This window comes from Nycticebus coucang, chromosome 21, assembly GCF_027406575.1.
Source record: "Nycticebus coucang isolate mNycCou1 chromosome 21, mNycCou1.pri, whole genome shotgun sequence".
In the NCBI taxonomy this organism is placed as follows: domain Eukaryota; kingdom Metazoa; phylum Chordata; class Mammalia; order Primates; family Lorisidae; genus Nycticebus; species Nycticebus coucang.
Window position 1 is genome coordinate 22,129,870 of NC_069800.1, and position 21,178 is coordinate 22,151,047.

At 44.1% G+C, this 21,178-nt stretch overlaps 1 protein-coding gene across 3 annotated transcripts in view; it reads left to right on the forward strand.

Moving 5' to 3' along the window:
• Positions 1-20,626, forward strand: part of SEL1L2 (SEL1L2 adaptor subunit of ERAD E3 ligase) — an 81,781-nt gene extending 61,155 nt beyond the window's left edge. Inside the window, exons 15-17 of one of the 3 annotated variants that reach the window (XM_053574295.1) lie at positions 2,248-2,420; positions 19,496-19,624; positions 20,221-20,626. In XM_053574295.1, coding sequence (XP_053430270.1) covers positions 2,248-2,420; positions 19,496-19,624; positions 20,221-20,340 — 422 coding nt within the window. In that variant the 3' untranslated portion in view covers positions 20,341-20,626. Of the gene's footprint in view, positions 1-2,247; positions 2,421-19,495; positions 19,625-20,217 lie in introns of all 3 variants that reach the window. The other 2 variants (XM_053574296.1, XM_053574294.1) reach the window with 2 other exon arrangements.
• The last annotated feature ends 552 nt before the right edge of the window (positions 20,627-21,178 follow it).

Genomic DNA, 21,178 nt, shown 5'->3' on the forward strand with positions numbered 1-21,178 from the left:
TGTTTGTTTAGCAGGACTGGGCCAGGTTCAAACCCACCAGCCCCAGAGCATATGGCCGGTGCCCTAACCACTGAGTTATGGGCACCCAGCCGGAAAATATCTTCTAAAAAGTTTTCTATCATGTCTACCCATTCATGTCATAAATATTTATCAAGTACCCTTCTAGGCTCTGGGACTACATCAGTGATTAAGAGCTTCAATGTATAATACTTGTCCTCATGGAGTCCCTGCCCTTGTGGGGAAGAGAGGAAATAAACTAGTGTGGGGCTAAACTTGTAAGCAAATATGAAAATAGTGATATATTGTAAGGAAATAAAACATGGAGATGAGATAATTAACTACTAGGGTGAGGGTTGAGGAGATGCTTCAGACTCAAGAGAAGGCCTCAAGAAGGGAAGGGGCATTGATGTTCAGACCTGAATGATGAGAGACCAGCCACATGAAGAGCTGGAGGAATTCAGAACCCACCAGGCAAAGGGAGTTGAGGAATCCTAATGCATGGATCTTGTATGGGGATCCTAAGGCAGATATGAGCTTGATATGTTGAAGAAATATTAAGAGGCCAGGTATCCAGAGTAGAGGGAGAAAGTGACATGTGATGGGGCTAGTCAAGAAGGCAGAAGGCAGGTTAGGCAGGACTTGTAGGTCAGGTGAGGATATTACTGGGTATTAATATCAACTAGGTATTGCTCCAAATGCAAAGTGAAGTCATTGGAGGATTTTACACAGGAGAATAACATGATTTGATTTCACATTTTAAAAAGACCACCATGACGCTTATGTGGAGAATGGATTGAAAAGTGAAGATAAAAGAACAGTTTGAAGGCTATTGTAGTATTCTTGGCTAAGAGGTAGAAACAAATGGGCTTACTAATGAATTTGAAAATGGAGATGAGGGAAAAAGAACTAGGAATAACTCCCCTAGATTTATGGCCTGGGCAGTGGTGGCACTAGTAATGGAGATAGGGAAGAAACTGATTATTTTCTGTGGAGGAAAGGGTGTAGAGTGTTGGGAAATCTCTACTGGGCATTTTAAGTTTGAAATTCAAATAGAGAAAACAAGAAGGCAATGATGAGAGTTTGGGCCTCAGGGAGAGATAGGACTGAAGATGTAAATTCAGAAATAGTTAATGTAAAGATAACCGTGGAACTAGATGAGGTTGCCTAGAGAAAGAGTTGAGATAGAGCAGAGGGGTGGAGAGAAGCAAGGAGAGGAGGAAAGAGAAAAGAAAGAAGGGAAATAAGAAAGAGGAAAAAGGTGTTAGGAACAAGCCCTTGACATTCCAACATTTCAAATGTGGGTAGATGAGGGGTCAAGCAAGAGTTTAGAAAAAAGAGGCTGTGAGTTAGGAGGGAAATCAAGGGAACACAGTGCCATCGATGCCAAGAGAAGAACATGCTTGGGCAGATGTGTCTCAGGATTCCAATGCTGCTCAGAGGCTGATGAGGACAGAGATGTGGCCAGTGAGTTTGGTTGCATGGAGGTCACTCACCACCTTCAAAGTAGCAGTTCTATGGAAGAGGGGCAGAAGCCAAGTTGGAGTGAGTCAAAGAGTCCACAGGAGGTGAAGCTTTGGAGACAGTGAGTGGGGAACACACTTCTGAAAAGATCGAGTGTAAAGAAGAACAGAGAAATGGGGCATGAGCTACAAGGAGACACTGCAGGATAAAGAGAGGGTTTATTTTTGTTCACAGATGATACCAGAGTATGTTTGAATGGCTGATGGGATTCATCTGGGAAAGAGGGCAAAAGTGGGGAGAGTAGGGCTTCAGGAGAGAAAGAAGTCTCAGAACAGGGGGGATGGAGTCTAGTTTCGCAAGAGTTGACCTACTTTCAAAAAAGTGAATTTAAAGGTTAAAATGTGTAAATTTTTGTTAAGAACACTTGTACTATACCCCGGGTGTTATTCTCTAATGAACACAACTAACATTGAGTGTTATATTTTGTATTTCATAAAGTATATTTAATCCTTACTCTGAGACTCTGAATGGCTTTTTTTTTCTTTTTTTATATTCAGATATTCATATACATATATGTATATATATCTACACATATACACACACATCCCATTTGTGTATATATATGTGTATACATATATACACACCTTACATTATATATATGTGTATATACACACACACCCCTTGGGTGTTTTTTAAAGGATGAAACAAGATCATTAGGTTGACTTCCTGGGAGCTACATTTGAATCATTTGAGTTTTGACTCTTCTTTTTCTAATATTTCTATTAGGCAATGCATTTGCTAGAGTGAAAATTGGAGATTACCACTACTACGGCTATGGGACTAAGAAAGACTATCAAACAGCAGCCACACATTACAGCATTGCGGCTGACAAATACCACAGCGCACAAGCCATGTTCAATCTGGCCTACATGTATGAGCATGGCTTGGGCATTGCAAAGGTAATTGCGTTGGTGATAATTCAAACCTAGTAAGGACAGCTGTGTGGGAAGAGAAAATTTTTAAATGTTTGAATTCCATTGATGCCATCAAATGTAGAGGAAGGAAAGAAAAGACTGAACATTTGTTGAGGCACTCTCATGTGCCAACACATACAACATACTGCCTACCTGTAAGATTAGTATATTTTCTCCATTTATGCCAAGGACATAACTAATGAGTAGAAGAGATCTAGTCTAGGCCAATTTGCTTCATAAGTTTCTGCTTTTCCTTAGGGGCCCTCCTTCCCTTCCCCTCTACCCTTAGGCTTTTTTCCATCAAAATTTCCATTGGCTCTCAAGCTCTCAGTAAGAAGGAGAAAGTGGAGAGAGACCGCAGCTGGACACCAGGGTGGCATTAATCCAGAATGTTTTATGAAGCACTCACTATGGACATGACATGGGGCTGGGCTCAAGAACATGCATCTCCATTCTTCAGAGACTACAATGGATTTGAGGAAGGAGGCATATTCATTTGGACAGACAGCTAACACTACAAAGTGGTATTGAGTAAATCTCTTAGTGAATGTAATTAAGGCAGAAGGTGGCATCAGGGTCTGACAGAGTGATAAAGGTGTAGTAAATATCAATAATGATATTAACAACAGCAGCCAGGCTAAGGGTGTTACATATGCTCTGTCATTGAAATCACACAACCACTCAATGAGACGGGGAACTGCAGTGCAGACAGGGTAAGTCTTCTGGCCAAGCTTGCAGAGCTCATCAGTAGTGGAGTCAGAATTTGAATCCAGGCCTGTCTGACCCACTGTTTTGGGGTGAAGTGCAGGCCCACCAAGGAATCGTTCTTAGTACTCAAGCATGTGTTTCTCTTCAGTGTTTATATTCCTGGCTGCATTTCTAGAGCCAAATAATGTGGGAATTATCAGCTTGTATGGTCTCTCTTTCTTCCAGTTGTACAAGTCATTGAGAATTACTGGTAGAGAACTTCCTGTCTGAGAACTGCTGCTAATGGTGCACACTGCAGCTGAGGGCTCCTTGCTCAGCAGATCCCTGCCGTCCCAGCCTCCACGGCAACCTGCCTTTCAGCTGATCATTTTTCATTAGGCCAGGCAGCCTAAGCAGGGGAAAGAATGTCAAATCCACATCCAGCCCCATTTTCCACATTCCTAGCAAGTGCAAGCTTCCTGCTGTTCGTAAAATCTGAGGAAGAATGGAACTAAATTGGATGATTCTGGGATGTTATTTGGCCACCTCCAGCACCCCACCCATCACTGACTTCAGTAAAACTGAACTAAAGATACCTGCCCTGCCCCAGGCTTTGAGAATAAAATGAATACACTTTTGTGAAAGGGCTTTGAAGTCAAACAGTGTGTGGAATGAATATTATTTAGACCTGAAGGGAATTTGAGCCACTGCTAAGTAAGGCTTCAATAAGATTAAAGCTTTTGTTCATTATTCCACCTGCAAAACATAACATGAGGGGAGCATTATCTATGGAGAGGATAAAAATGCCCCCACTCCTGTGTTAAATTTAAGTTAGCTCCCCTACTCCATGTCATTCCAGAAGGACTTGGTCCCCTGACAGTGTCTCCTCACCACAGAGTGGCCATTTTGCCTGGAGCCCCTGAGGGCGGGAAGGAGTGTCCTCTCCGGACACACAGCCTGCCTGTGACCAGCTGGCTGACAATGTCGGAGGGTTTGGATTTCCTTTTTGGAATCACCACTAATCTCTCTCCCAAACACTTTATTTATAATGTGAAATAGTAATTGTCAAAACCCCCTTGATATGTTCAAAGAAAGACTTTGAAGTTTCTCTCTGCTTACTTTTCTGTTCTTTTCTGCTAGAGTTCCTATCATATATCATGGGTAGTTGATTTAATCAGTCTCTCTCAAGCCCAAGTATATTTTTTCCTACAAAAATGCTCTCCATTTAAAAAAGCAGGTTGTCATTAATCTCAGATGTGTGCATATGAGAATTTTAGATTGAGCTAATGAGGGATGCTGGCTCTTTGTTTTTATTAGTTTCTTTTGGTTAGCAATTAGAAAAATAATAACCTAGTACCCAGCAAAGTTTACTAATCTTGCCATCTCACAATCAAATTAACAAATTAAGGAGATATCACTTTTTCTATTTCTTAAAATGAATATCCTGATAATTAAAAGCTTAAAGCTTGTTCCAATGAAAGCAAAGCGGTTAGGAGGATAGGCCTTGCTGGTGCTGAGGTTATCAAGTAATTAAGCACTGCTTTAGCAAGGCAATTCGCAATCCTTTTTAATAGTTAATCCTCATGGAAACAAGTGAGACAGAGGAATATACTATCATTATCAGGGTTTCTCTGAGAATCAAAGAAGGCAGGGGAGAATCATGTTGTATAAACCCTGCATTTAAGACCCTCTGGGAAAGAACATGAAGTCCAGGGCGATGCCTGTGGCTCAAGGAGTAGGGCGCTGGGCCCCATATACCGGAGGTGGTAGGTTCAAACCTGGCCCCACCAAAAACTTTACCAAAAAAAGTGAGGTCCAAATCAAATCTTGGTAGATCAGTGTAAAAATATGGGTCATTGTTTTTATCATCTGTTTTAAGAAAGGAAGTTGGGACTAGGGTGATGTCAGTGAATTATCCTAATAGTTTCTTTGGGAAGCGTCTTAGCCAATGAGCTCTTTGAATTAAACCAGTGCCAAGATTGACCACATCAGGAACTCCAGGTAAAACCGCAGGAAGCATTGGGAGAGGACCCCAACTGGTTTAAAATACTGTATAAACACTCAGCCCATAAGTTGTTATGAAACTCTTTTTTTAATTATACTTGATTTGTAAATACTTTAGAAATTTAACCTTGAACATAGCTTGTTGCCCATCCCCTCCTGGCCAGTCCTTCTGTCCTACCTGGTTCAGGTCTGAATTTTGGCTCACCTCAGCTTATAAAGGCATCTTCTATTCTGGTGTTCTCCTTTACATCTGTGGCAGAAGTGGCTCTGTCCACCAAAGATTTGTAATCTCTAGTTCACAGTGAGTACTTGTAGCTGGGGGGTGTGGGAGAGGGGTGCCTGCCTAACAGAGATTACGTTTCCCAGCTCCCTTCGCAGCCTGTGATAGTTCTTGTCAATGGCATGGCAGTGAAAGTAAAGGGCTTCATCCCTGGGCTAAGGCAGCTGAGGAGAAGGTGGGGCTGCTCACTAGTTTCTTTCCCTTCCATTGACTGAGCATGCAGAGGCCCAAGGAGACTGCAAAACCACAGGATGGAAGGAGTTTAGGTCCCTCAGTTACCACATGAAGAAAACTCACCACCAACCAGAAACACACACAGACACACACATTGGAATGTTGAATGAGGGAGAAATAAATTATTGTATTAAGCCATTGAAATTTAGGGGTTATAGATGTCAGCCTTATCTTAATTAATACATAATCCATTTAACAAGTCACTACCAGGTTATTCTTTATAAAGTACAACTCTCGTCATTACCCCCTTCTATCCTACCCTCCTCTCCAAGTGAAACCAACAACAAAAAAGTGCAAACAAGCAAACACACAAATATCAAGAATCTTACTTTTTATTGCCTACTGAAATGCAGACTTCTACCTTGCATTCAAAACTCTCCTTGACCTAAGCTACCTTGATAATAATGGTTTGGTATACCAATTTTCCCCTCAGCATAGCCTAGGCTACCTATTCCTTTCCCTTAAAGACCTCTAACTGAACCCTCCTGACCTTTTTTGCTGGAATGCCCTTCCCCTATATTTTTGCCCATTGAAGACCAGTCCACTTTTCAAAGGAAAGCTCCAGTGGCTTTTCCTCTCTGCATCCTTCAAAAAACATCCAGATTTAAAAGATACCTACTACCTCTTGACAATAATACCATGGTACTGTGTTCTGCTTTTCATTTATTCACTTGAACATTTCATTCAGGGCACCTCTTCTGTGTCCTGAAGCACTGTGCTTGGTTCTCACAAGACAAGAACAAGACAGCCTCCAAAGAGCTCATGGTCCACCACTAAAGAGACTATAGTTAAAACCCCAAACGGCATGCACATACATGCACACACACACAGCTAAAAAGAATTGAAGACAAAGTACTATGAACATGGCAAAGAAGGAACAATTAGTTCAGGTGGGAGACTTGGGGCTTTGAGATTCTGTTCAAAAATGCTTTTGTAGCACGGAGTATGAGAAATATACAACAGCCATTTCAATTGGTTGAAAAAGAAAGCTACTCTAAAGTAAGACAAACAGTGGGGGGAAATTATCTTTGGAGAACAGTTTCAAGGGTATATATTTAGACCTACTAGATAACACATATTTTTGGATCCTACATAGAAAACATAACCACATTCACTGAATAAATTATAAATAGACCTGTCAAAAATAAAAGTAATTATGGTACAATGACGTTTCTTTTCCTGTTTGTCTGGTCTGGCCACCCAGGGAGGGTTATACCTGAAGTTTTAAACACCGGAATAGAATTATTTTCTGGAATGGATAAGTTAAAGTCATATATTTAAAATGGCCTTTTTATAAATAGAGCAGGACACAACACATACTTCTTAAAAATGGTCATAACCTTTCATAACATAAACATCTGTCACCTAGTGAAATAAGCAGAAATATATAAAATGATATTATGTGTTTGTATAGCTTTGTTACGAAAAAAAACTCTACAAACAACCAAAATGCTCCAAAACAGAAGTCATGTAATGTACATTATTGTGTGGGGTGTACTGTTCCACTGTGTATTTTATGGCCTACTGGTTAAGTGACCGACCCAGAAGCACACTATCTAAATTTGAATCCCAGTTCTATCACTTACAAATTCATATAAATTTATGTGTAAGTGACTCTCGGTGCTTCAATATCTTCCTTTTCAAAATGGAATTAATAAAATCACCTCACGATATAGAATTATTGTGGGATTAAATGACAGTAGTCACTGGCATGCACTTAGTGTTTAATAGTACTAGCTGTTATTATGATATACTGTGCAACAATTACAAAATATTAGAGACTGGAGGAACACCTTAGGACATGACATATTGTTTGAAATATGTTGTTAGGTTAAGAAAGCAAAAGACAAAATACTATTCAGAGTAAAACAATCTCTAAATTAAAAGTACCTATATATGAATATTTATTAAAATGCTGGAAAATATGTATAAAGTATCATCAAAATCATCCCTGTTCAGTGAGATTGTGGGTGGCTTTTTTTATTTGTTAAGTCCTCTATTCCCAGTGTCCTCTAATTAATATATATTTATAATAAGAACACAAGAACAAATTATTTAAAAACGACATTCCAACTCACATGCTTTGTCTCAGGATAAGAAATTCTTGATGAGGGGCTGCGCCTATGGCTCAGTGGGCAGGGCACCAGCCCCATATACCGAGGGTGGTGGGTTCAAACCCAGCCCCGGCCAAACTGCAACAACAACAACAACAAAAAAAAGAAGCTATTTTGGGTGGCGCCTGTGGCTCAAGGAGTAGGGTGCCGGTCCCATATGCCGGAGGTGGCAGGTTCAAACCTAGCCCTGACCAAAAAAAAAAAAAAGAAATTCTTGATGATACCCAAAGATGTAGGGCTGGAAAACTCCTGCAGAGCAAAATTGAGCAATTGTCACAAACCAGATATTTTATTGCAGGAGAATTTTTATCTTTGAATTAAAAGGAGCTATTTTGAACTTCTGAATACTAGGCAGTACTCACCTGACATTTTAGTTAGAAGCGTAGTATTTAACAAGAGATTGCAGATCAGTTTACATAACCTCCTAAGTCACTGAATTTAAAGCAAAATAAACTCAAATGAACCATAGAAAAGTTAAATCTAAGTGGATTAGGTATGCAATGGACTTCTCCTTTAATGAATCGTGGCCATCAGCAAAATACTATCAGGAGGATTTCTTTGTTTGCACAATTTGGATTTTTTTTACTAATTAGAGTCAAAGAATGAGGAATCTTTTTTTTTTTTTTAGAGACAGAGTCTCATTTTGTTGCCCTCGGTAGAGTGCTGTGGCATCACAGCTCACAGCTATCTCCAGCTCTTGGGCTCAGGCGATTCTTTTGCTTCAGCCTCCCGAGTAGCTGGGACTACAGGTGCCCACCACAACACCCGGCTATTATTTTGTTGCAGTTTGGCCAGGGCCAGGTTTGAACCCACCACCCTCGGTATATGGGGCTGGCGCCCTACTCACTGAGCCACAGGTGCTGCCTGAGGAATTTTTTTTTAATCTACTACTTTTTTATATATGAGTTGCCCAAGTAGCCAGACACATTCAGTAATTTCTTTCTCTAGGAATTATAAAGAAAGACTTTCAACATCCCACTCCACCCACCGCTAATTTTGAGGTCTTCTGGGCAAGGGGGTGAGCTCTTCCCATTTTTATTATTAACTGACTGGATGGTAATGCTTATACTTCAAAAAATAAACTGATAACTATTGCCCGCCTCAAATAAGAGTGGATGCCTGATATCCTGACAGGCTGTCTTTCCCTGAATCTCCTGTTCAAGCCAATATGCCTTTCACATGTGTGGCTGACACAGCTGTTACAATCCACAGGGTGCCTTCCAATGAACACCCATTGAATTGGTTGGAATTAGAGACACAAATAGTTTTTACAACATCTATTTTCTCTGTCGCCAGGAAGACTCGTTCCACACCATCTCCTGAATTTTAAGTATTTTAAGGTGAAGCATTACTCTTTTACCAACAATTCAATTTGTCAGGCCACAAAGCTTTGGAAAAGTTTATGATAAGCAGAATACAGTTGAGAGAAGGCACCAACCAAAAACAGGTTTTGAAAAGACCTTGAAGATTCACAACTATCATAGACTGGCTGATGGTGGAAGAGAGACAAAGAGACATTTGGATAATCATAGTTTGTGAAAAATCTCTTCTTCCCTTTCTTTTGAAAATAGTCTATGGACACTCAAGCAAAAGACAATTCTTGAATCAGGTCAGGACATATTAACCTTTAAAAGAAATACTACTGGCTGGGCATGGTGGCTCACACCTGTAATCCTAGTACTCTGGAGGCCACAGTGGGTGGATTGCCTGAGCTTAGGAGTTCGAGACCAGCCTGAACAAGTTTTTCTACTAAAAATAGAAAAACTAGATGGTTGTTGTGTGGGCACTTGTAGTCCCAGCTGAGGCTGAGGGAGGCTGAGGCAGGAGAATTGCTTGAGCCCAGGAGTTTGAGGTTGCTGTAAGGTAAGATGCCACAGAGCTCTACCCAGGGTGACAGAGTGAGACTCTTGTGTCAGTTAAAAAAAAAAAAAAAACACTACTTAGCTTTTAAAATTTTTTTTTATTATTTTTTATTAAATCATAATTTTGTACATTGATGCATTTATGGGGTTCAGGGTACTGCTTCGATATACAATGTGAAATGCTTACATTGAACTAAGTAACACATCCACCACAATTATATTCATTTCTTAATAGTTTTGAAAGGTACCATTGCCTCATGAACATTAGGTGAGGTCCCCCCCAAATACCTGCCTCCTCCAATATCTCCCCTCCCCTCCCCTCTCTCCTCTTCCCTTCTACTTTCTGGACTATAGTTATGTTTTGCCATTCATATGAGTGTGTAAGTGGTTATATATTAATCTCATAGTAGTATTGAGTACATTGGATACTTTTTTTGCCATTCTTGAGATACTTTACTAAGAAGAATATGTTCCAGCTCCAAAGAATCAACATTGTTAAAATGTCCATACTACCCAAAGCAATCTACAGATTTAATGCAATCCCTATTAAAGTACACCTTGGAATACTTAGCTTTTTCATTGCTGTTTGGACACACAACGAAAAAATAATAAAGGCACTTTATTAAGCCTGACAGTCCAAGTCTGTGTTTTCAAGGACCTGGAGACAGAAAAAATACATAAGCTGTTGTATCTGTCACAGCCTGTGAAGATAGACTTGGACAGCACTTTAGTAAAATCAGATGGTGATTTTTATTACACCTGCGCAGGGGACCACTGCTCTCAAAAGCAGGTGGCCTCTGAAGTGGAAGGCAGGTTGACTTTTATACCTTTTTTGTGCCGCGTGTCAAGCAAGGTAGTACAGAAGCAGAATATTGCAGTTAGCTCAGGACAGGGTTACAGCTTGAGAAACACAGCTTGAGTAAGTTTCTACTATTGTTTGTTCACCGGGAACTATAGCTTGAGAAACACAGCTTGAGTAAGTTTTCACTATTGTTTGTTCACAGGAACTAGGGGGGTTTCCGGGAACTTGGGGACTCTTCATGCTTTCTTGTTCTGAAGCCGTTTCTCGGAATCTACTGGGGTTGGGCGTGGGAGGGAGCTGGGGTTTTGGGAGCTAACAGGCTTTTACATTCCCCACTTGTCTTTTTGGGGAATCAAACCCTTGATTCATCTGAATTGCTAGGAAGGGGCTGATAGTGGGTATGCATTACCATTAGTTTTATGGTTTGGAGTCTTTGTTGTATGAATGCTATGAGGTGGTTGAAAATGATGGGGCCACATGTAACTCCAATTAAAAGCAGGAGTGGTCCGGCTACGGCTGATAAGAGGGTGGTTAGTCATGGGGACCAGTTAATGTTTCATACTAATTATTGTTTTCTTTTATAGCTCCTCCCACTCATGTAGACTCTTTCTGACTAGGGCTAAGCTGTCTTTTATGACTCCAGAGTGGTTGGTATAAAAACAACATGTTTCCCCTAGGGCCATACAAAGTCCCCCTTGTTTTAGAAATAGTAAATCTAAACCCCTTTTGTTCTGAAGAACTACTTCTGCTAGTGAGTTAAAAGATTTCTCTAAGTGGGCGATGGAAGTTTCTAGATTTTGGAGATCGGAATCAATTTGAGTTGTGAGTGCTTTGAAACTTGGGCTAAGGGGCCCAGTTGCCAGGGCCATGGCGCTCATGGCCATGATGCCTGCTAATCCTATACCTACAAGTAGGTGTACTAAAATGGGGGCTCTAGTTTGTCTTTGTAAGTTGAAGAGATGTTCTTGTCCCCCTTCTCTGGAGTATATGTAGACTTGAGGAATGATATGGGTCAGGACACAGACTTGGGGGGTTTTATATAAGGTTAGGGAATTAATACAAAGAGTTAAACCAATGGAGCTTGTGAACCAAGTTCCTCTGGGGGCTACTAAATAATAAGGGGCCGAGGGGCGGGTGGAGTTGGAGAGTTGGATGACCTCTAAGCAGTTATCTTGGTAAGGGAAGTTTTCTAAGGAGTTTCCTGGGGATGTAATACGTAGTCCTTGTCCTTGTAGATCTCCTAAGGTTAAGATGGGTGTGGAGCCCCATGCATATATGCTGCTGTTTTGCTGTAAGGTATTGGATGAGGCGTTTAATATCTCGGTTGGGGAAGACCCAAGGGTTGCTACTCCTACATAGTATGGTGGGGCTGGGTTTAAGCAGAACCAGCAATCATTTGTTAGATTGGTATTTGTGGTATTTGCAAATTTAAACCTGGCATCTAAAAGAGCAAAGATAGGGGATGAAGAAGCGGGGTGGCAGGGACAGGAGATGGTGTTTGGTCTGGGATGGTTGGGATTGGTGCTGGTGGGGGAGCCCGGGGGAGGGGCAGGGGCTCTGGATTAAGGATAGGATTTGGGCCTATTGGTTTGATAGGAGGTGGGAGGTGGGGGGGTTCTGGATGGTAAACAAAAGACCAGGGTCTTGTCCACTGACATATAGCCTGAGCCCCCATGTTAAGCCCATCCTTCATTCTTCTTTCCACCAGTCTTTTATAAATAGCAGTTTCTACTTTGGTACAAGCACTGGGACCATTTCTATGGAATCCTATCTGTGCATCTTTGGTTATTCCTCACGACGCTAAAGTTTCACAGCCCCAGTTCCTATAATAGTAGTCCCCTGCCTCCCCACAAGATTGTCCGTCTGAAGAAAAGCCTAACACAGTTTCAGGATGTAGATAGAAATCAGTATTTTGTAGTCTTTTTGCTGACCGCAGACCTATACAGTCCCAAGGTTGTCTGCACCTTGATGGTGTTCTTCTCCAGCTGTCACCAAACAGGGTGCAGAGGTCAAAGCAGAAGGCTGGCTGGGTGTCTGTTGCTGAAGTGCAGGTGACCTTGGCGCCCATCTTTGGTACAGGAGAGGATCCAGTCATGGGGGGTGATTGGTGTTGGTTGTAGTAGTATCCCCTCCTGTTGGTTCCTTGGCTGACGTGGAGCAGGCTGATAAAGATAAGGAGGGAGATCTGCACAGTTAAAGTTTTAGAGGGTTCTCGGTGGGCTCCAGGTGCTATGTTGGGGAGATATGGTTCTTGGCGGCTTTCTTGTTGTGGGTGTAGTGGAGCCACGGCTTCTTCTCTCCAACCTTATGGCTGCTGGGGTAGTTAAGTAAGGACCCTCCCATCAGGGGGCTAAAGTTTCTGGGTTATGTTTCTTTACCCAACCCCAATCTCCAGGTTGAAGGTTGTGAAGTTGCTCTAGCAGTGGGGTACTAGTGGGCTCAGACGTGGTTGGCTAAATTGCATCTCAGAGGTCCATGCGTAGTTCTTGCAGGGCCTGTAATGAGCTCAAAAGTTTATAGTTATGAATGGGCGCTAACAGCTCATCAGTTAGTTTTGGGATTATAGGGGGCAGTGTTCCATGGATCATTTCAAAGGGTAGGGGGTGGTAGTAGGGGGTGCATCCAGCCCGTAAAAGGGCAAAATGGAGGAGGTCTACCCAGTTACTGCCAGTTGCTATATGTAATTTGGTTAAGGTTTCCTTTAATGTTCTATTCATTCTTTCTACCTGTCCTAAACTTTGGGGCCTATAAGCACAATGTAACTTCCAAGTAATGTTTAATGTGGCCGTCAGGTTTTTAGAAACCTGGGCAATGAAGGCCGGGCTGTTGTCAGTCCCCAGGGTGAGAGGCAATCCAAATTGGAGAATAATTTCAGTGAAAAGGTGTTTTGCCACTGTTAAGGCTGTTTTTCATTTGTTTGTTTGTTTGTTTTTTATAAGGGAACACTTCTGTCCTGAAAAGGTATCAATTAAGACTAAGAGGTATTTATATCCATATTGCCCTGGCTTGATTTCAGAGAAGTCGAGTTCCCAGTGCTCCCCTGGATTGGTGCCCCGGAGGTGCGACCCCATGTGGTGAGGCACCTGGGTTGCATTTACCTTGTTGCATGGGAGACATCTGGAAGCTGCGTCCTTAGTCCATTTGCAGAGACAGGGACATACAGGTATTTGGAGATGAGTTGGCTGAGTTTGTGGCTCCAAGGTGGTTCCCTGGTGTAGTTGGTTAATGAGTTGTCATCCTATTGTCTCTGGGAGGAAGGGGTGTCCATCTGGGTAGATAAACCAGTCTTGGGGACCTGTTAGGCAATCCAGGCATTTACTTTCTTCTCTGTTTCCGAGTAGACAGGTGATGGTGGCAGTAGGCAGTCCGGTAAGACTGGAAGAATGTGGGCAGCCCTACTGGTTTTAGGGCAGCTGCCTTGGCCATTTGATCAGCCAGCATATTTCCCCTTGCGACAGGCGAGTCCATTCTTTGGTGTCTGTAGCAATGGATGATGGCGAGTTGTTTTGGCAGCCAGATAGCTTCCAGTAGGGCCAGGATCTCTTTTTTGCTTTTGATGTTTTTTCCACTATAAGTTAGGAGTCCTCTTTCTTTATACAGGGCTCCATGGACATGGGCAGTGGCAAAATGCACACCGGCTGTCTGTGTATATGTTGGCCTCAGCTAATCGCAAGGCTTGTGTGAGGACGATAAGCTCTACCCTTTGAGCTGAAGTCCCATGTCCCTGTTCCCAAAGGACCTCTGTGAGAGAGGTAATTGCTGCCCCGGCTACACATTTACCTTCATGGATGTAGCTGCTGCCGTCCATGAACAGGTCAAGGTCGGCAGTCTGGAGGGGTTGTCTTTTAAGTCCGGTTGCAGGCAGGAAAGGGTATCCAGTGTGTTCAAGCAATCATGAATGGGCCATGCTGGGTCGAAGTCCAGCAGGAGGGTGACTGGGTTTAATATGGCTGTCTTGAGGAATGTTACTCCACGTGGGTCAAGAAGCAATACCTGGTACTGAGTGACACGGGAGTTGGAGATCTATCCATCAGGGGGACTTCGGAGGAGAGTTTCCACGGTGTGGGCCCCGATGACCTGCAGGTCCTATCGCAGGGTTAGTTTCTTTGTTTCTATGACTAGTACAGCTGTAGCAGCAACAGCCCACATACAACCCGGCCATCCAGAGGTGACTGGATCTAGACGCTTATAGAGGTAGATGACAGGTCTCTTCCAGGGGCCTAGGGTCTGGGTAAGGACTCCCTTTGCCACACCCTTGGTCTCGGCTATGAAGAGTTGGAAGGGCTTGGTGATGTCGGGCAGGGCTAGGGCAGGTGCGGAAGCGAGGGCATGTTTCAGCTGATTGAAGGCATCCTTTTCAGCCTATCCCCATTTGAGGGGCTTGTAACCTCCCCCTGTGCTGGCTTATAGGGGTCTTGGTAGCTGGTGGAGGAATACGGAGGATGGCTTCGATCCTGCTCTTGGAAAGGGCACGTTGGCCTCCTTGTAGTTCGTACCCCAGGTAAGTTGCCATCGTGGTACACAGCTGTGCCTTTTTTGGTGGAGACGCAGTATCGCAGTCTCTCCAGCTCTCAGAGGAGAGTGATAGTGGCGTGCTCACCCTCTGGCTCCGTCTCAGCAGCTAACAGATCATCAACATGCAAAAGGGAGACACGCTGATGAGCATCCTGAAACAGGAAGAGGTCTTTACTCAGGGCTTCATCAAATAAGGTGGGGGAGTTTTTGAAGCCCTGGGGCAGGTGGGTCCAAGTCAGCTGTACAGTTTGCCTGCTCTCCAGGTCCACTTACTCAAAAGCAAAAAATAGGTTGACTAGCAGGAGAGAGTAGAATTGTGAAGAAAGCATCTTTCAAGTCGAGAACTGAATACCAAGTTCTAGAAGGGGGGATTAGGCTGAGCAAGGTGTAGGGGTCCAGGACGGTGGGATGGATTGTGTCCCTTCCAGCGTTCACCTCCCTTAGATCCTGAACAGGTTGGCAGTCATTTGTACCAGGCTTTTTAATGGGGAAGAGGGGAGTGTTCCAGGCCGATTTGCAAGGGACTAGTGCCCGCTTCTCGGAGTCTGGTGATGTGCACTGCAATGCCCCTTCTGACTTCCTGGGATAGGGGGTATTGGTGGACTCAGACCGGGGTGGCTCGCTAGAGACCTGCACCACCACTGGTGGATGGTGGCTTACCAGTCCTGGGGGATTGTCCTCAGCCCATACCTGTGGGAATAGTGACCTCTAAGTGCAGAGGTGCTCTTCCTGAGTTGAAATCCTGTCGAGTCCATCAAAGAACAGATATTCCTCCCCAAGAGGGGCGGAAAATAGGGTATGGGCAGAGCTATCTGGCACCATCAGGATGGCTCCAGCTGGTCCAAAGGAGACAGTGGCACAGAGTTTTTGCAGCAGGTCTTGCCCCAACAAGGGGTATGGGCAATCTGGCATGACCAAAAAGGAGTGGGTGATAGTGCCCCTACCGAGGTCAGTTATGTGGTCTGTGGTCCAGGGGACTGCCTGGGGTTCCCCTGTGGTGCCTACAATGGTCACCCTTTGCTTCCTGATGGGTCCTTGGGATTTCTTTAAGACTGAAAATGTTGCGCCTGTGTCTATTAGGAAGTCCACAGGGTGGCCCCTGACTTGTAAGGTTATCACGGGCTCCCGGGGGCCTAAAGGGAAGGAGCCCCATTTCCCTAAATGTACATCTTCCCTCATGAGGATTTTAGCTGGTATCTGTGCCTTAGCTACCCCCCGGCGGCATTCATTTTCCCAGTGTCCCATTTCTTTACCATAGGCGCATTGATTTGGCTTTGGGGGGGGTCTAGACCCCTTGCCTTGTGGAGCTCCTTGGGCTCGGGAATGCTCCTGGAGGGCAGCTATAATGACTTTGGCCGTCTGTTTAGTGGTGGCCACATCCACGGCCCCCAGTTGTTAAAGACCCGTAGAGCTACCTCCACCAACTCACTGAGATTTTTCCCTTCAAAACCCTCGAGTTTCTGCAACTTTCTCCTGATATCAGGGGCCAACTTTGCAATATAGGCTACATTAATAGCCCCCCGGTTTTCAGGGGCTTCCGGATCAATGGGAGTCTAAGTTTTATAGGCCATTCTAAGAAAGCCGCAGGGCTTTCTGTGGGTCCCTGAATGATTTCACTAACCTTAGATAAATTGGTTGGCTTCCTACCAGCGGCCCAGAGGCCTTTCATTAGAATCTGGCAGTACTCGAGTAGAGCTCTCCTACCTTCATCAGAGTTAGGGTCCCATGGGGGTTAGTCACTTGGGAAATGAGCCTTGAGGAGAGCCGCATTGGTGGTGGACTGCCTGTCTGGTCCTTTAACAACTTTTCAGGCTGCCCTCAGGATACGCTTAGAGGTGAACAGAACCTGGAGGAGTTTCTGACAGTCATCCCAAGTGGGTTGGTGGGTAAAAAAGATAGTTTCAAGAAGAGAGATTAGTCCTTGTAGTTTTTCCAAAAAAGGGAGTTTGGGGGTTTCCAATTGTACAAATCACTGGTAGAAAAGGGAACATGTATCATGAATGGCTGTCCTCCTGAGGCCAGGGTGGGGTCTAATTGGTGCAAGGGTAAAATGGGAGCCTCTGGAGGAGAGGTTCTGCTCCTGGGGGACTTAGGGTAGAAGTGGAATCTGGGATGGGGGGCTGGTATGTGGTTCCTCCCTGGGTCTGTGAAGGACCATGTGGGGGCTCCCCCACAGCTCCCTGGGTCCAAGGCACTGGGGGAGCCTAAGGTGCCCATGCCTCTGGGTGGGGGTCGTACAGAGGTGGGTACAAAGAATGGGGCTGGAGGGGAAGATCCAGGATGGGGTCTTTGGGGGGAGGGGGCAATACAGGAGCCCCAGGTCCCTGTCCTTCCGCTTTTGGGGTCTGGGTCTTGGGGCGGCACAGTTTTGACGGACCTGGTGGGGAGGCAAAAGGACACAAGAAGGTGTTAAATGATTGCCGCACTTTCAGGTGTAAGCTGGCCCTTCGGAGGCAATGTCAATCCAAACATCGATGTAGGGGATCTGGTCCAGGTGGCCAGGTCCATAAACGATGGTCCGAATATTGGAAAGAAGAGAAAGGTTAAAAGAGCTGATGCAGGGAGGGGCAGCCAGAACCAAAAGAGGGCCACTCCAATTCACAGAGGGTGCGCAGAGTGCCCGGTTTCACTTTCTCGCCATAGCCCTGGGCACGGCAGCTGAAATCAGAAAAATTATTAAGGAGACACTCTAAAGGAGTTAGCAGGGTGGATGGTCCCTGTCCCAATGCAAACAAATTATAAAGCAGACGCAGACAAACAAAGACGAACAAAAAAAATGACACAGAACAACGACAGCCTGAGGAGAAAGGGAGACGTCTCTCCTCTGTCTCAGGAACCGACTCTCAGGTGCTTCCAGCTAGTCAAGTTCCCCCAAATTCTCTAGAGATTCAGACAGACTTACCCAGGGCACCGTGGTTGAGTCATCATAATGGAAAATTTGGGACCTGTGCCCTGAATCCACGCATCCAAGGGCCCCAGGGTGGAGGACTGTCTCTCTGAGGCCTTTCCTTGGAGCCATTGCCAGGTGGGGGGTCCAAGGGCAAGGATCTCGGTGGGGGCCTCCAAATGTATCCATCACAGCCTGTAAAGATAGACTCTGATCCCACTTTGGTAAAATCAGATGGTGATTTTTTTTTTTTTTTTGTAGAGACAGAGTTTCACTTTATTGCCCTCGGTAGAGTGCCGTGGCGTCACACGGCTCACAGCAACCTCCAACTCCTGGGCTTAGGCGATTCTCCTGCCTCAGCCTCCCAAGTAACTGGGACTACAGGCGCCCGCCACAATGCCCGGCTATTTTTTTGTTGCATTTTGGCCGGGGCTGGGTTTGAACCCGCCACCCTCGGCATATGGGGCCGGCGCCCTACTCACTGAGCCACAGGCGCCGCCAGATGGTGATTTTTATTACATCTGCGCAGGGGACCACTGCTCTCAAAGACAGGCAGCCCCAAAGTGGAAGGCAGGTTGACTTTTATACCTTTTTTGTGCCCTGTGGCAAGCAAGCTAGTACAGAAGCAGAATATTGTGGTTAGCTCAGGGACAGGGTTACAGCTTGAGAAACACAGCTTGAGTAAGTTTCTACTGAGTAAGTTTTCACTACTGTTTGTTCACTGGGAACTAGGGGGGTTTTGGGAACTTGGGGCCTCTCCGTGCTTTCTCATTCTGAAGCCATTTCTTGTAATCTATAGGTGGGGGGTGCTGGAGTTTGGGAGCTAACAGGCTTTTACAAAGCAAATTCTATAACTTTAGATTTGATAAGTATTATGATGATAATTAGAAATTTTAAATGACTATTACTTTTTAAAATTTACTTTAGGGAACTGTCCTATTAGCATCTAGTATTCTCTGCCACTTTTTTTGAAATCACAACTAGGAGCTGGTCCAAGGGTATCCCAAAAAAATTTTTGGAGACTGTTAGTTTTCTATGGCTGCCGTGACAAATTACCAGAAATTTAGTGGTTCATTCAACACAAATTTATGATCTCACAGTTTCTGTAGGTCAAGAGCCCAGGTGGCTTGACTACATTCTCTGCATAGGTCACAAAAGGCTGAAATCAAGGCTATGTTCTTTACCAGAGGCTCCAGGGAATAATCCACACCAGCTCATTCAGGTTGTTGGCTGAGTTCAGTCTCTTGAGGTCGTAGAACCAGGTCCCCATTTCCTTGCTGGCTGTTAAAATTCCTTTTCATTCTTTCCATGTGATCCCCTTTCAACAATAGCAATTTGAGTCCTTCTCATGCTGGGAATCTCTCTGACTTCTCCTGCCACCTTTTGCTTTCTTCTGCCTTCAGCCCTGAGATAACTCTGTTCATATGATTATATTGGGGCACCTGGATAATCCAGGGTAAACTCCTTTTCTTAAGGTCAGCAACCTTAGTTATATTTTTAATGTCCCCTTTGCCATATTACATAATCACAGGTCCCACGGATAAGAGGGCATGAACACCTTTAGGGGGATTTGTACAAAATACAAACTATGTTATTTTGAACAATGGTTTCTCTTCACTTACTTGTTCCTAAAGATTCTGCACCTAATGAGTATGGGCTATTCTTCTATTTCCAGGACATTCACTTGGCCAGGAGATTATATGACATGGCTGCTCAAACAAGTCCAGATGCTCACATACCTGTGTTCTTTGCCCTCATGAAACTGGAAACTATGCATTTGCTCCAAGATATCCTGCTTTTTAATGTAAGTCTGTCTCAAATAGATCCTGGATCACTGAAAACTCCAATGAGCAACTGTGACTCTTAGGGACAAAGTGACAAGATCTACAAGAGGAGTGCTTTGTGGACTGGCTTTCCTTTAAGAAGTAGAATTCAAAGTCTTACACTTACCATGCAGAGCGAGTCTGCTTGTTACGTTGAGTGTGTGTTGGTATTTCATAGTACAACCAATGAATTCATTCGGCAGATATTCTTTTCAGCACCTATGATGTTCAACACCTTAAGCAAAGTGACATGTGCTATATATACTTGTTCACAACATAGTTCTTGCCATCAATATCTGAGACTGATAGGCCAATGGCAGGTGCCAAACAGTAGCACAAAAAGCTTAAATTTGAAAAAAGTAGAAATTATGTTTTTTAAAATCTTTGAGGTTATTCTCAAGGTGTTAGTTAAGTCTCCTGTGAAAGCTGTAAGCAAGCAAAGATTGTATCTTTTGAGACAGAAGCAAAGGGAATGGATGGGGGAAGGTTACTGGTGGTAAGTTTGGGAGAAAATGATGGTTCTCAGTGGTGTGAGAGGCTTAGATATTTTTCTTAAGAGAATGTCTCTTTCCAGCAGTTTACAATGAGATGGAAATGGATGAAATTGGACAACATCCTTGGACCATACTGGGGTTTATGTCTGATTGGCCTAATCGTTGCTGTGCTGATTTTCCTGCTCAGAAATCACCGCGGGTAGGATCTGAATCATAGGAAAATGTGCTCTTGGGAACCAGTTCACTCCAAGTTATCCTCCAAGAGAAATAAAGAATTCCCTCATTCAAATCAAGAGTCTGCTATGGATTTCCCTCTCAGGCCTGTGATGGAAAATGGATAAAACTTGGGGCCTGTCCTGGAGAAACAACTTCAGATTTCTTGCTTAGTAGAGGGGGCCATTTGGAGGATGCTAAAGACTGGTCACCTAAGACTCTGTTGCAAACTTGCCATTTTGGTGATCTAGTCCTGTCTTAGGAATAAAATCCACCCGTTTTCATGTTGTAATAACGAATCTTCCTCTTTCAAGAGGACAAGCTGGGTTTCTTAGCTCCTACAGACATACTGAGGACAGAATGTGAAGTTTGAGGAATGCAAGAATTCAGATCCCTCAGAAAATGATAAAGACAAACATTTACAGATAGACCTTATACAAAGGGACCTTGTAGGAACGACCCCATGACTGACTCTAGCTCTAGGAAACAACAGCTCCCCGTGGTATGCTGAGCCTGGAAGGGGCAGATGGGGCTGACCTGGGTCTTCACTGAGGGGCCTTCTAACAAAGCTTCCTTAGTAGTGCAGTGAGCAAAGACATCTTGGGCCAGTACAGCCTCATAGCCCTCTTCTTCTATTCTCATCAGAACCCTATTCTTCCTGGGTGATATAGTTTGGATATTTGTCCCCTTCAATACGATCACCAGTGTTGGAGGTGGGGTCTGGTGGAAGGTGTTTGGTGGGGGCAGATCCCTCATGAATTAGCTTGGTGCTATCCTTGCACTAATTACTGAGTTCTTGCTCTATTAGTCCCTGTGAGATTGTTAGAA